This window comes from Papio anubis, chromosome 11, assembly GCF_008728515.1.
Source record: "Papio anubis isolate 15944 chromosome 11, Panubis1.0, whole genome shotgun sequence".
Lineage (NCBI taxonomy): Eukaryota > Metazoa > Chordata > Mammalia > Primates > Cercopithecidae > Papio > Papio anubis.
Window position 1 is genome coordinate 37683848 of NC_044986.1, and position 15648 is coordinate 37699495.

The 15648-nt window shown below is 38.0% G+C and overlaps 1 protein-coding gene across 1 annotated transcript in view; it reads right to left on the reverse strand.

Moving 5' to 3' along the window:
• CC2D2B (coiled-coil and C2 domain containing 2B) overlaps positions 1-15648 on the reverse strand; it is a 131225-nt gene that overhangs the window by 56843 nt on the left and 58734 nt on the right. The window contains 6 exon segments of the mRNA XM_031652613.1: positions 1727-1874; positions 3652-3802; positions 6996-7173; positions 9429-9541; positions 9734-9833; positions 13763-13903. Coding sequence (XP_031508473.1) covers positions 1727-1874; positions 3652-3802; positions 6996-7173; positions 9429-9541; positions 9734-9833; positions 13763-13903 — 831 coding nt within the window.

Sequence of the window (15648 nt, forward strand, 5' to 3'; positions counted from 1 at the left end):
GTTCTGGGTATTAAAAACTTTTCCACTGGCTCCAAAATGAATGACCTTTAATAACTGTAAGATTTGCTCTTAAAATGCCCTTCTCCAGGTCTCTAAGAAGATGACCTCATTTACTTAGCAAAACAAGGACATTCATCAAAGTTCCATTTCTGTCTTCATAGTGGTGACTGTCTCATTCCCTGAGTTGAGGAAGAGAGAGTTTCTCTTCTCCAGAACCACAGATATTCACTTGGGTTCTGGTTTGATACCTTCCGGACTCTGAAGGACTTCATACTCTTTCCAATATATTAGGTCTTTTTGCCCCACTGATTTCAATCTTTTGTAAGCTCATCACTTTTAATCACTTCTTTTAAGAACATAAATATGGCCCCAATTTTTAAGAAATCTGTACCTTGATTTTTTGGTCTTCTGTTATTTTTTTAGCATATTTTTTATTGTCAAACTCCTTGGTAAGTAAACTATCCCTACGACCTCAGTTTCTTTCACACCAATGATCTCCTTGTGCTACTGCCATTTAGTTTTTTTCTCTTTCAATTTCTTACATACCGAAGAAAAGCCTTTATGAACTCTTACTATGACTCTGGCCACATGCTACTAGTTTTTATATATAATGTTCTCCTTGTTATTTTTTAAACAGTCTCTAATTTCAGTTTTGATTTTCCATTTAATCTAGTTATGTGTAACAATTTTCAAAACTATAATATTTTTAAATAAAATTTTTTAGAGAAGTTTTACATTTGCAGCAAAATTGAACAAAAGGCACAGAGAGTTGCCATGCACCCCATCCCCATAAACACGCACAGCCTCCCCAGCTGTCAACATGCCTTGCTGGAGTGGTACCTTTTTTTCACAGTCCATGAACCCACATTGACACATCATTGTCACTCAAAGTCCATAGTTTACATTAGGGTTCACCCTTGGTGTTGTACATTCTGTGGGTTTTGACAACTGTGTAATGACATGTATCCACCATTATAATGTTATGCAAAATAGTTTCACTACTCTAAAAATCCTGTGTGCTCCATCTATTCATTCTTCCCTTCCCCCGGAACCTCTGGCACCACTGATATTTCTACTGTCTCCATAGTTTTGGCCTTTCTAGAATGCCATATAGTTGTATGACGCTTTTCATTTCCATTTATTTTTAAAAATATGTGTTAAGATGGGGAGGGGAGAGGATATCTTTTTGTTATCATTGTTCATTATTTTAAATGATGAACTAAACTTTTTCCTTTATATTTACCATTTCCCTCAAACATAGCACATTATGGAAGCCAGCATTATCATCATTTTCATAGAATTTACTGTACTTATTTCTAGTAATCCCACAAATAATTAATCTGAAAATTAACCCCAATTCTTCTGGGAACTCCCAGAATCATGATAATGCATAAATGGTTCTTTGCTAATCCAGAATGACTGGGAGATATACAGGCCCCAGAAATAAATTCCTGGGAGTCTTGACCTTTGCCTACAAGTGAAGGACTCTGGGAATGACTCTCTCATCATCTGTGTGGCTACAATTCCAAGCATTGAAGGGACACATTCTCTTACATATAAATACACATACTACCTTAGTAGAATGATTTAAATAAAAGATAAATCAACATTCAAATAAACTAAACTCTTCCTATTCCTGCTCAAGTTTTCTCTTTTACACATAATATGTTTTGTGTGATGCTTTGCTGAGACCTGGCATTATTTTTCAAAGATAAAAGTTTATTACCTGCAGTAAGAAGATCTCAATGACTGTGACATAGGTATCAGAGGAAGACCATTTTCATCTGAGCTCCATGATAGACAATAGCTAAGTTTTCCTGATGTCAAAAGACAGAGTTCTTCAGTTCCATTTCCCTCAAGAAGAAAAGGCACATCTGTATATAAAGGGCATTAAAAACATATGAATTGATTTAAGTGCAGTTGAAGCACATTGTGGGTTTTTTCCTGAGTTTTACTTGTGGAATTCTAGGAACACAAAGGAAGATCTGTGCTAACCCTACTCTTTTTTTTGTTTTTTGAGACAGAGTTTCGCTCTTGTTGCCCAGGCTGGAGTACAGTGGGGTGATCTTGGCTCCCTGCAACCTCCACCTCCTGGGTTCAAGTGATTATCCTGCCTCAGGCTCCCGAGTAGCCGGGATTACAGGTGTCAACCACCACGCCTGGCTAATTTTTTGTATTTTTAGTAGAGATGGGATTTTACCATGTTGGCCAGGCTGGTCTTGAACTCCTGACCTCAGGTGATCCACCTGCCTTGGCCTCCCAAAGTGCTAGGAATAAAGGCATGAGCCACCGTGCCTGGCCCTAACCCCACTCTTATCTTAGTGCTCTCCCTCATCTCCTCTCTAAAATCCTTCAAGGACTACAAAAGATAAGGTAAAGATTGAGATGATATGTAGAGATGAATATCACGATTTTCTTCCTTTTATGCCTGGAGGCTTCTTAACCATTCTCTGTGGGAGAGGCTTCCAGCAAGAAAGGACTATTGGCAGCAGAAAAAGAGGCCAGCAAGCAGTTCTTTCTCCTCCTTCCCTACATTCCCAAGTCTTCTGCATCTAATCTCCAGAGTTTAACAATACTTCTTAAAACTTTTGCTGAGTGCCCAGTGTTCCCTAAATTTTGTGAGTCCTGAGTCTTTTCTCCCAGGTCTCCATAAGCTTATTTTTCTGCTTCATCTGGACTTGAAGCAAACTCTATTCTTCCCTCATTCTCTGCCCTTTTTTCCCCCTCTCCTCCTCGCTCACTCATTCATACTTCCTTACTTTTCACCAAATAGGCCCAAGTAGTTTCAAAACCCCTAGGAAGGTGAAAGAAAGGAATAATGGGGAGAAGGAGAGGAATGACAGTGCTCTCAGAGACGCACTAACTTACATTTAACCGTATAAGAGGAGTAAAAGCAATTGAAAAACAAATAACAGAAACATCCCTTCTTTCTTCTCTCCTTTTCTCTGTCCCTCCCTCTTTTCTTCCCTCCCTCATTTTCTTCTTCCCTTCCCCATGCAGTTCAAAGACAAATACATATGTCAGCGAGCACCTATAGGTTCACTAAAGGAGAGGTAGAGGGAGAGCAGCCAGCCCACTCAAAAGCAGAGCTCGCTTTCCAGACAGCATTCTGTCCTTGTCTTGGATGGCCTACAAAAAGCATGGGTGCTAACTGCTCATTTGAAATTTCCCAAAAATCTGACCCAAGACAAAGCTTTAAACAATATAGTTTAACATCTGAATGAATAATTTAATTCATTTTTAACAGAATACTGTAAACACAGGGCCAGGCGCAGTGGCTCACGCCTGTAATCCCAGCACTTTGGGAGGCTGAGGGGTTGGATCACCTGAAATCAGGAGTTTGAGACCAGCCTGGTTAAAATGATGAAACCCTGTCTCTACTAAAAATACAAAAATTAGATGGGCGTGGTGGCGGGCATTTGTAATCCCAGCTACTGGAGGCACGAGAATTGCTTGAACCTGGGAGGTGGGGGTTGCAGTGAACTGAGATCGAGCCACTGCACTCCATCCTGGGTGAGACTGTCTCAAAAAAAAAAAAAAAAGAATATTGTAAATACAGGATTTTGTATTTATGTGAGTGAGCCAGGGTCATTTAGGAATATGGTACTCAGGAAGAAAATAGGGGGAATGTAGTATTTTTAATAAACTCACTGCTTCCTACTTCTCCGTCGGCAGGCATGACCAGCTTATCAGAGCTAAACTCTACATATTGCAAAACGGTTTTGCCTTTCAGCTCTGTGTAGTTAGGTAAAGGTAAATATAGTTTTGCCAGTAAGCTTGTTCTTTTACTTTTTTCATAAACCTAAATATAAAAGAAATGGCTGATAGCTCACTAAAAATACAACATAGAAAAAGGAAAAAATAAGCACCCTTAACAACATATTTTTATTTTTTTTTAAATACCAGAATATAAAATAAGTATTGCTCTATAGCATTTCATCCACATGATTATGAGAAAAGCGGCCAGTCATGTCCTTGAAAGTGTAATCCCTTTTGCTGACTTCATAGAAAATGAATTGAATATAATGGATTATGAATACAGTTCTGAGAATACATATATGAGGTACATATAACATAATATCATAGTAACTTAATTTTGTGTAGCACCTTAAAATTTTTGATTTCATGTAAATCTGATAAAAATTGTAGGAAATAAATATTCTCATTTTGTAAGTGAGGAAATGGAAGCTGTATATGAAAATATGTTTGTTTTTATTATAAGTGGCTGAGACTCAGGTTGAATTGCTTAGGAAAAAGGTAGTCATTGGTCATGAAATTCAAGGATGAGTTAAACAAGCTATGGGAGCGGGCAGGCAGGAAAAGCTCCAGAAGAAAGGAAAAGGGGGTGCTGAGTAGACAGTCCCATAGAGGTTCAACTGAGCATGAAACCCAGGTTTTCTAATTCTATATGGTGTGTTTTTTACTACAATTCCATGTAACTTCACTGCCATAACTATAAGCTAAACTTTTTTCTTTTCTTTTTCTTTTTTTTTTTTTCTTTTTGAGATGGAGTCTTGCTCTGTTTCCCAGGCTGGAGTGTAGTGGCACAATCTTGGCTCACTGCAACACCTGCCTCCCAGGTTCAAGCGATTCTCCTGCCTCAGCCTCCTGAGTAGCTGGGATTACGGGCGCCCACCACCACGACTGGCGAATTTTTGTATTTTTAGTAGAGACGGGGTTTCATCATTTTGGCCAGGCTGAACTCAAACTCCTGACCTCAGGTGATCCGCCTGCCTTGGCCTCCCAAAATGCTAGGACTACAGGCGGGAGCCACCGCGCCCAGCCTAAGCAAACTTTTTTCAATAAAAAAATCGTATTTTGACCTATACTGTGTTGTCAGTGCTTGGGAAAACAGTGATATGTGCTCTAAGAAGGAAATCAGAGGGGAAAATTGCTCCTTGAAAGATAAGAAAGAATGTGCCAATCAACGTGATGACTTATTAGCCAATACAGCAAAGAAAAAGGAAAGTCAAAGAGGCACATATTTTTTCTGGTTATCTGGTTTTACTTCCTTGTAAGAGAGAATTTAAGACAACACACTGGTCCCTTTGACAAAGGCATCCCTACTGCAGAAAGGTTTGTAGGAGTTGTAGCTCCGTGAAATAAGTTTAATTATAAATTAGTAAATTGGCTAACTTTCAGAGAACATGAACTGATATATTCAATTGTTGAGTTGGCATTTACACTTCAGCCTTGTGAATTTGCTTAGGGTATGTAGGATGCATTCTCAGTGGACTGTCAAACCCAGGTTCTTGGACTACAAGGCTGGAGGCCAACCCCTGCACAGCAAGGTAAATGTACTGAGATAGAGAATTTTATCAGTTGAGGGTTCCCAGGAGCCAGTCTTGTCCCCCATGATGCAGATGAGATTGAGCATCTTAAAAGTGGTAAGAATGAAAAAATGGGCATTTTTAAATGGTGCAGCTAACATGTACAAAAGCTAAGAGGTAGGAAATTACAAGCACATGTGGGAAAAGGCAAGCAGCTCAGTTTGGCTGAAGTGATGAATGAATAAAGAGTAGTAGTAAGAAATGAATTAAAGGCAGGCATGTTGGTTCATGCCTGCAATTCCAGCACTTTGGGAGGCTGAGGCAGACAGATCACTTGAGGTCAGGAGTTCAAGACTAGCCTGGCCAACATGGTGAAACCCCGTTTAGTATTTTTGTACTAAAAATACAAAAATTAGCTGGGCGTGGTAGCGGGCATCTGTATCCCAGCTACTTGGGAGGCTGAGGAAGGAGAATTGCTTGAACCTAGGAGGTGGAGGTTGTGGTGGCTGGGATCACGCCACTGCACTCCAGCCTGGGCAACAGGGCGAGACTTCATCTGAGGAAAAAAAAAAAAAAGAATTAAAAAAGTAGGTTAAAGTCTGTTAGGCTAGGTCATATCGATTTATTTTGGAATTTTTGCATTTGCTAATGGTGAATTTATCTCTAACTAGATTCCTCTCCCTCCCTGCTTCTTAGTTTGTTAGGCTCACATGCTAAGTGATAGGATGATAAAGGACTCAAAATACACATTTACCTATTTGGGGAGGCAGATTTTAAACTTCAAGTGATTGGATTATTATATCACAATTTACTTTGGGACAACAGTAGGAAAGTATAGTTCTTGTTTGTTTTTGTTTTGTTTTGTTTTTTTGTATTAGGAATGCAGTGTGGAAAGTCGGCATATTTTTAATGTAGGAATTTCAACAGAGGGACATTGTAAGATGGTGGAAACCTGAATACATGAATAATGAATAGAACATCTATCAGGGAGAGAGCAAAATTATTCTCGGCATTATAAAAATAATTTTGATTTATATTTGTGACTACAATTATCTCCCTACTCCTCAAGCGCCTCCCTTCCTACACACAAATCTTTATTCCCTCCTAACTTTTTTTTCTAGTCTAGCTTCAAGTTTAACCCCATTATTGCCACCAGGACTTCTTGTCTAGACTCCTTTACTGTCTCTCATTTTTCTCCATCATCCTATTTTCTTCTTCCATTAGTGTGGGGGTTCTTACAGTGGGATCTTTGTACAGAGACTGGGGATCTTTTGTATGTATATTCTTTCATCTGATTCTTAGAGGGACCTAAAAATCCAAAAAAAGAGGAAGAACAAATACAGCAAGAGACTGAAGCCACCAAGTCAGGGATGTGGAAGTTCATATTATAGAAATCATTCAACACCTAAAATAGCTATGATACTCATAATACTTTAAACAGCACTTTTCCACCTCATTGCAAATGAATAGTAGTGCTGCACATCCAGGGGTGCAGAAATTTTAGCAGGAGAGGAGTATTTGGAACACTACGAATCAAATAACTTTGTACTTACAGTATAAGAGACTGGTGGTGAATAATACATTTATAAATATCATCTACACATAAAGATCAGTCCATCTCTTAACATCAAAGAAATTACTGATCACATATAACTGTAGCTGACAAAAAATTTTAAATTATGTATGGCATAAAATAAGATACGAAAGTAAATGACAATGGCATACCTCCAAGCAAATCACTTCAGGCCAATATATTAACTGAATATTGAAAATTTGCTGAAACATGACTTTAAAATCAAACTGTAGGGGAGATACTGAAGTACAAGAAACCTGTTTATTGTTGTAAAATATTTTAATAAAGTATTTGAGCTTCTGAATTCTGGCTCTTCTTTTTTGTTCATCCCTAAAAATTAAATAAACCTTTAAATCACCCTTAGAAAGTACAATAAACATAACATATTGTTCTTTCAAAATGTATATTAGCATGTTAAACAGAAGATAATTTCAGAGGACAAATGTTATCTTTACATCAAATAACACTTGTCTACATGTGGATAAAAATTTCTTCTTCCCAGTCAAATGTTTTTAACGAAAGAGATGTACCCAAAATATGCATTCAAAACTAGAAGAACTAAAATCAAGGTGCTATAAATCATTCAGCTATTATTTCACTAAATTACAGTTTAAAGAGACTAAACCACGTATCTACCACATGTCTTACGAGAGGAAAAAACTGAGGGGCTTGGGAATGGCGAGGGGAGGTTGAATCAAGAATTTAAAAATATTTTCTAACTTTAAAAAGACACACACATAGACTACATACACAAACACACAACCCTCCACACACCATGTTGTCAATAACTTCAAAGATGTGGCTCTACGGCAACAGGCTTGCTGTGTTCTCTTAAAGGTCTCTGTAAATCACCTTAGGCTGTGTACCCCTTTTCTCCAGGACAGTGGGGAAGCCATGCTATCTCTGAACCCAAAGATCAAAGGAGCAAGCCAGGTTATTTCCCTGGGGAAAACACTTGTTGAGGCATAAGTTGATCCCTTGACTGATATAAAACTCCTAGAGTCTTTCATTCATTCTTTAATTCAGTCAACCAACATTTATTGAATATCTTCCTAGCTGCAAGAGAACTCACCTAATGATGTTTAAGACTTGATCCTCTTTTTCAGAAGGGAGAAGGCTGGGTGGAAGATAAACCCTAAGTTGAAACATAAAATCCCCTTCTGCTCCCCGGTCTAATCACCCTATGGGCCCAGTATGTCTCTACCCTATTACCCGTCCATCTCTGTAACCTTCTCAAAGAGTTAGAGGACAAAAGATTACTTATTCTTATCTCCCTGTTGGCCTCTTTTGACCATATTCCCAATTACCTTTCAAGAAATATCTAAGTAAAAGCTACCCTTTCTGTTGCCCTCTAAAAGTAGTTTTAACAATGAGTTCATGAATTGATTATAAAAATTTGTTGATTCAGGGTTATAATTATCTTCAGGAAATCTTGCCTTTCTCTTCACCTGTAAACTCTTTTTAATTCCTCTCTAATCTCTCTATTCTTTTCACTTCTATCCTCTATATCGACATATTATTCTTTTCTGGAGAATGAGTTTTTATTCAATTGGATATTTTAAATAGATGACGGCAATGCTATCTTCAGATGGCAATGGCTTTGCAAAGATATAAAACACCATACATCCTTTTGCCTTGACTTCCACTAAGTTTTAGTCTAGGTTTTCCAGCACAAATATCTTATTCCTCCTCTTTCTTCTCTCTCACTCCAACTTTCATTTTATGGCTCCTGTATTCTTACCCTTATTTAGATAGTCCTTTTATATGAGTGTCCTACATAACAAAATATCTCAGGCCCTTTTTGGAAGGAGATGCAGAACAAATAAAGGATTTCTTCACTGCTGCACTTCTCTGGTCAGAAAGTGGGTGGTGATAATTGTGACTTTGTGTCTGCTGCTCTTTTGGTTGTTAATGTGATCATCCATTCATTCATTTAATAAATGTAAACATTTATTGAGTACCCAGTATGTTCCAACACTGCTAAATGATGCACATTCCCAATACTCAAAGATGGACTGGTACCAAGTGTGCCATGGGAGAGAGATGTTGAAAACTTAGACCTAGTACTCTAAGTTGCCATATCCTCTTTAAGGGAGATGGGATCCATAGGCCTAGTAGATGGAGAAATGGGGTTACCTACGATGTCCGTTTTTGCATACTGTTCTAGGCAAAGAGAGAAAACATTATAGCTCAAGGAAGAAATCACAACTGGGAAGTAAAGAAGTTTGTAATGTCAAAGAAGAAAATTGTTTAGGGGGCCCGGCCCTCTTGATGTGAAATAGTTTTTATGAGAGCCAGAGTTCCTTTAACAAGCAAAGGCAATGGTGTATTACTTTTTACAGTGGCTTTATATCTTTTTATACCCGAACAAAAATTATTACCATAGCAAAAACCAAAACAAAACAAAACAAAAAACCCCCCACAAATTATCAACATATGAAGCCTAGCAGTGAAGACACCACAGTTTCTATAGAACACCAAACTGGTTTAAGTCCCACCTCAGTCATGTATTAGATGTGTGAACCTGGGCAATTTAACTTCCCATAAGCTACATTCCTGCTTTAAGATAATTTAAACATGCTTACAATGAACACTTGGATAAGCTTGTTAATTCTGCAGTGAAAGAAAGTTGTGGCCTCAAGGCAATTGGCTTTATTCTTTCAATTTCTGTTTCATCTGAAGCTAGATATGAGAGGCTCTAGAAATAAAAAAATAAATATATAATTTATCATGTATATCCCTTGTATAGGACATTTATTCTTAAAATTCATTTATTTCATGTATTTGTCATTTTGTTGGATAACTGTTAGAAATACCAAGATTTCATATTCTATCAAAAAATAAAATATTACAACTAGTTGAGTTTAATGTTATTTTGCAATATAAATACCTCCTGTTTTTTCCCATTAAGTTCTTTTCCTTCATTTTTCTTCTCAGTTTCAGACATTTCTGCGATTTGCTCTTGTTCATCACATTTATTCATTTTTATCCTAATTAATAATAAACAGAATTATTGAAAGCAGAAATAATGGAGGTATTTGAGAGTTGTTTCAGTTTTTGCCAAAACACATACATACACACACACACACACACACACACACACGTATACACACAAAACCAATCTCTTACAAGTAATTTTACATTCTAAGGAAATTACCAATTTGATAAATATTAAAAAAAACTTTATAAGCTTGTTCTCAGCTTCCAGAGATTTCTCCTTTCTCAGTACATTTACCATTAGTGTTTACAGCCCTTTCTAAGGGCATCAAGAAACCTTTCCTCTGGTGAGAATAAGTAACAGGGGAATGGGGAGATAAAAATTAAAGGACACATACCCTGTTTCCTCTCATTTTTCTTTCTCTCATATTTTTGAAGCTGTGAGAACCCGAGCAGGTATAAGGGCAGGTGATCATGGTGATATTAAATGGTAAGTCATAGTTGGTGTTTGTGCATAAACAGTAAACAGTTCATGGCATTAGCACTATTGCCACTGCTGCTGCTACTATTACTACTACTAGCTAATCCTTATAGAGTACTTACTAAGTATGTGCCAGGCAATAGTGTAAGTACTTTACATGTATTGACTGATTTAATTATCACAACCCTATGAAGTAAGTACTATTATTCCTCTTTTATTAGTAGTTCGATAAAATCTCAGTTATCCGAACAGTGTCAGAAAATTATTGATCTAGGAGTCAAGTTTTTCTGGTAGTGTAAAAGTTTATTGTTTTCAGTATAAGTTGGTTTTCCATTTTAATCATTCAAGAAGGAAATCCTTTGGTAAAAGGATTATATGCTCTGTTGGGAATGTAAAATGGTGCAGCTGTTTTGGAAAACAGTCTGGCAGTTCCTCAAAAATGTTAACTACAGAGTTACCATATGACCCAGCAATTCCACTCATATACCCAAAGAAATAAAAGCCTATGTCTGCACACATGAGGAGTGACCACTAATGGGAAGATGATTTCTTTGGGGGTGACTAAAACATCCTAAGATTACATTGCGGTGATGGTTGCATAATTCTGGGAATTTATTAAAAACAAGTGAACTGGAGACTTTGAATGGGTGAACCATATGGTATGTGAATTATATCTCAATAGAGCTGTTTAAAAGCTATTATATGCTTTTTGCCTTCTGAAATAGAATACAGGTGACTAAGTGCAGATATTATCTGTATGGTAGCATCCTGGGCTGAAAACCCAGCCTCATTAATGGCACTACAGAATCTAGGCAAGTTACTTAAGAACTCTATGCCTCACTTTTCTCATCTGAAAATTAGGTTGTTGTGAGGATTAAATGCACTAATTTAAGTAAAGTGCTCAACCCAGGACTTGGAGTAAAACAAACACTTAATAAATGTTATTATTTTCTTTGGTTTCAGGGCAATCAATATGACATCAATTAACTTGCTGTTCTTTAATACCAATGGCTTTTAACCTTTGTTACACATTAAAATCACCAGGGAAGCATTTTAAAACTCATGATATCCAGACCATACCCCATACTAATTAAATTAGAACAGTCGTTTTAGAACTTCCTAAGTGATTTCAATCTATAATAATTTAGGGAATAAGTGTTATGAGTAACTTAGACAATGGGTGTTATACCCAGATTTTCTTCTGAGGGAAACTATTGAGGCAGGGTCTATCGCTTCCTCCTTTCTATTCTGAGCCAAATGACTCTGGGAAATGATAAAGGTCCTGATGCTATTTTATCAAATGTTGTTGCATTTCCTGCTTGCATAGCTTGCATTTTCTTTCTCATTTTAAAAGTTTCTTTGGCAGTTATCTGAATCTTCTCCAGGTAGCCAGTGCCAAACAGAGAACATGAGTGAAGACAATATAAGAAATCTGGGTTCTCTGTGTTATTTGCCAGTGCTGTGGTTTGGGTTCAGGGGCAGAAGACAATACAATCTATCACCTATAGCGACTGACACATCCAGTCTCTCTAAGCTGAATGCAGTGTTGCTAACATTTAACAAGGAGAGTTTGCCACCTGCACGAGAAGACAGGGCTATTTCTTCAACTTTCTGCTATCTCATTTCTGCCCCTGTAACTTTCTAAAACTTGCTCTAGCTGAGATTATCAATAATCTCCATGTCAGGAAATCCAATGAACATTTTTAGTAGTGAACTTAACTGATAATAACTGCTAACCACTTCCTCCTACTTAAAACACTCCCGCTTCCTTGCCTCTGGGGCAAAATACTCTATAACGGGCGCTTCTCTGTCCTTCCTCTAGTTTCTCCTCCTCTACCAAGCTATTCAAACCAATTTCTCAAGATTCAGTGCTTGGGGTCTCTCCTCATCTTATTCTCTGCCTTCTCCCTAGGCAGTTTCATACACACTCATATCTTCAATTATGATTATTTACTATGCCACAGACCATGGACCTAGCTGCCCACTCAATTGCTTTATTTAGAGATATCTCAAAGGCACATCAACTTCAACATGCCCCAAACCAAATACATGATGAAATGATAACCTGAGCTCAGTGTCTAGGTACCACGCCTTCTTATCATGAGTACTATCTCTCCAGGAAGCCTAGCTACAAGTTTATTCAGTGAGGGCTCACAAGGACCAGGTGTGTTGTGAGGTCAACAGTGGTAAAGTTGGCCAGGAAACAGTTCCGAGAAACATCTTCAAATAGATAGCTTCTCTAATTGATCAGAATGATACTTTTAACTGCTTAAACTAAATGCCCCAATTTAGGGTTGCTGGGGCTAGCCTAGCTGGGGCCAACCTGGTGAATGACAGTGTGGTATTTAGCTGAGAGGCAGTCTGGAGAGACGAATTCAAGCCAACGTCAGCTGGAAAAGTTGAATGTCAGGAAGAACAAATGCGAAGGGCCTCAGGTGGGACTGGAGTTCAGAATAGTGGCAACAAGAGTTAGTGTTGAGCAGGCAATATGGGTCCAAAGACATTGTTTTGGGTAACCCTATGACATCTGTGTCTCCTCTTTGTTGCTCAAGGATTCATGATGCATGGGTGTGTCAGGTTGGTTTAAAGGATTAGAAGCAAGTCATTACATTTACATTAATTTAGGAGTCTAAGATAAAGTTCAATGCTGGATTTAGGTTTAGAAACCGTCCAAAGCACTTTTGTTAAAAACAACAACAACAACAAAACACTGCAGCAGGAAAAAAAAAAATCAACAAAATAAACATTTTTCTTATTTGCCTGAAATTGTACTAACTTTTTATTCTTTTGAAAACCAAAAGACCCAGGACAATGGATTGTGGGGAGAAAATTAGTTATTTCCCTGTGAGTTCACAAACAGCTTAAGTGTTTGAGTTTGAATTGAAATTATTTCCTCCATCAGACATGGTTTTATGATTTTATCAAATTATCTAACATGTGTTTCACCTAAAGTATGATTGCTGGCTCCACATTCATCTTTAAAAGAATGTGCCAAACTGTTTCCAAAGTGGCTGTACCATTTTGCATTCCCATCAGCAATGAATCAGTTTCCATTGCTCAGCATCCTTTCCAGCATTTGTTAATGTCTTGTCTTTTCTTTCCTTTAGTTTTGGATTTTAGCCATCGTAATAGGTGTGTAGCACTGTTTAATTGTGGTTTTAATTTGCATTTCTCTATTGACATGACAATAGAGAATGACATGACAATGTTGAGTATCTTTTCATGTGTTCATTTCCCATCCATATACATTCTTGAGTGAAGGGTCTGTTCAAATTCTTTCCCCATGTTTAATTGGGTTTTCTTAAGTTGTAAGAATTCCACTTTATATATTCAATATATATGTGCATATATATATGTTTATATATTTAAGATACAAATTCTTTGTTGACTACGTGGAATAGTTTCCTAGCTTCTGGATGTCTTCCTAGTCACTGTGAATTCCTACTTATTCATGAGCAGTTCCTCAGGAGACCAATAAGAGCAAATAGAGCAGCCACTTACCTCTGAACCTGTAACTTTATTGGGGTGCTTGTAAACCCTTGTCGCTGTCGAAGAGATTTAATCTGTTTCCAAGTTCGTAATATACTGCGTAGTAGGGAGAAGTCCTTTCCCCTTTCTAAGTCATACATCTGTTTTGTATTACTACAACAAAAATAGCAGAGCAAAAATTTGTCAGTGGATTAGAACTAAAAGCCTTCAAAGGTGGCATGGAAGAATGTATTGCAATAACTCTTTTGAACTCCCTCCCCACCTTATTTTTTTCATTTTATACACATCTGAACCCCATGTTACTATATTTTATGTTACCCACTGCAATTCCATTAAAAATTCGTTCCTTTATGACTTAATGGCTTTTCACTATTCAAAAGTGCCCTGCTAAAATGCAAATGCTCCTGAGAAAACAAATAGCCTAGCTAGAACTCTACGATATTTCTTTTTCTTTTTTGAGACAGAGTCTCACTCTATTGCCCAGGCTGGAGTGCTATGGTGCGATCTCAGCTCACTGCAACCTCCGTCTCCTGGGTTCAAGCAATTCTCCTGCCTCAGCCTCCCAAGTAGCTGGGACTACAGGCATGTGCCACCATGCCTGGCTAATTTTTATATTTTAGTAGAGATGGGGTTTTACCATGTTGGGCAGGCTGGTCTCAAACTTCTGACCTCAAGTGATCTGCCTTTGGCCTCCTAAAGCACTGGGGTTATAAGCGTGAGCCAATGAGCCCTGCCAGAACTCTACAAGATTCTGAAGTACCAAAGAGAGAAGAGCAATAGTGGAAGAAAGGAGCAATAAAAGAAAGGGAGTGGAAAGCCCCTATGTTTTGATAATTGTGCTCGCTGTCTATTCAGGATTTAGTTAATTTCTGGTTGGCACTTCATTATTTACAAAAAAGAAGATGCAAATCAGCTGGTGCATGTCCCTTCCAATGCATGCTCCCACAGCTTTTATTTTGCCACCTAAGTTCTAGTTGGATGGTTCCAAAGCCACTGGTGAGGTATTGGCTTAGATTAAGGATGCCAAAATCTCAAGAGGTCTTGATGGGAAAGGATGGTGGTAGCCTAGTACCATAGAGTTTGAGTCACACTAAGAAAGTGCTGGGGAGGGATTCTTATTTAGTTAAAGTGCATGAAGATAGAAAATATGCATTTCAAGGCCAAGCATGGTGGTACATGCCTATAATCTCAGCATTTTAGAGGCCAAGGTGGGGTGGATCACTTGAGCCCAGAAGTTCAAGACCAGCCTGGGCAACATGGTGAAACTCTGTCTCTACTAAAGTTATGAAAATTAGCCGGGCATGATGGTGCACACTTGTAGTCCCAGCTACTCAGGAGACTGAGGTGGGAGGACCACTTGAGCCTAGAAGGTTGAGACTGCAGTGAGCCGTGATTGCGCCACTGCACTCCAGGCCAGGCAACAGATGGAGACCTTGTCTCAAAAAAAAAGAAAATATATATTTCATAACTCAGTTTATATCACTTCCTCAGTACAGCCTTGCTTGAAAGTCCCCACAACAAAATTAAATTTTCTTATATCCCTTCATGCTTTTCCTTTTAAATATTCATCACACTTGTAATAAGTCATTCAATGTCTGTTTCCCCATGTGATATCAAGGTTCAGAGTACTTCAGGATAACAGGTGTTTATTGTAAATGTTACCAACATTTTTTGTAAGCCTCCAGTTACCAACATTTTTTTGTAAGCTTCCATTACCTCCCAGTCCACTCACGTAGCTGAAGTGTGAAACAAGAATACTTAAAGGAGTGTGGTCATTCTGAGTAAGTGCCATAAGAAGTGTGATATAGTAGAAAGGATAGCAAGATACTTGGAGTCGACAAACCCAGTGTTAACTGCGGTTCTCCAACTTACTTAAGAAAACTGCTTAAGTGTTCTGA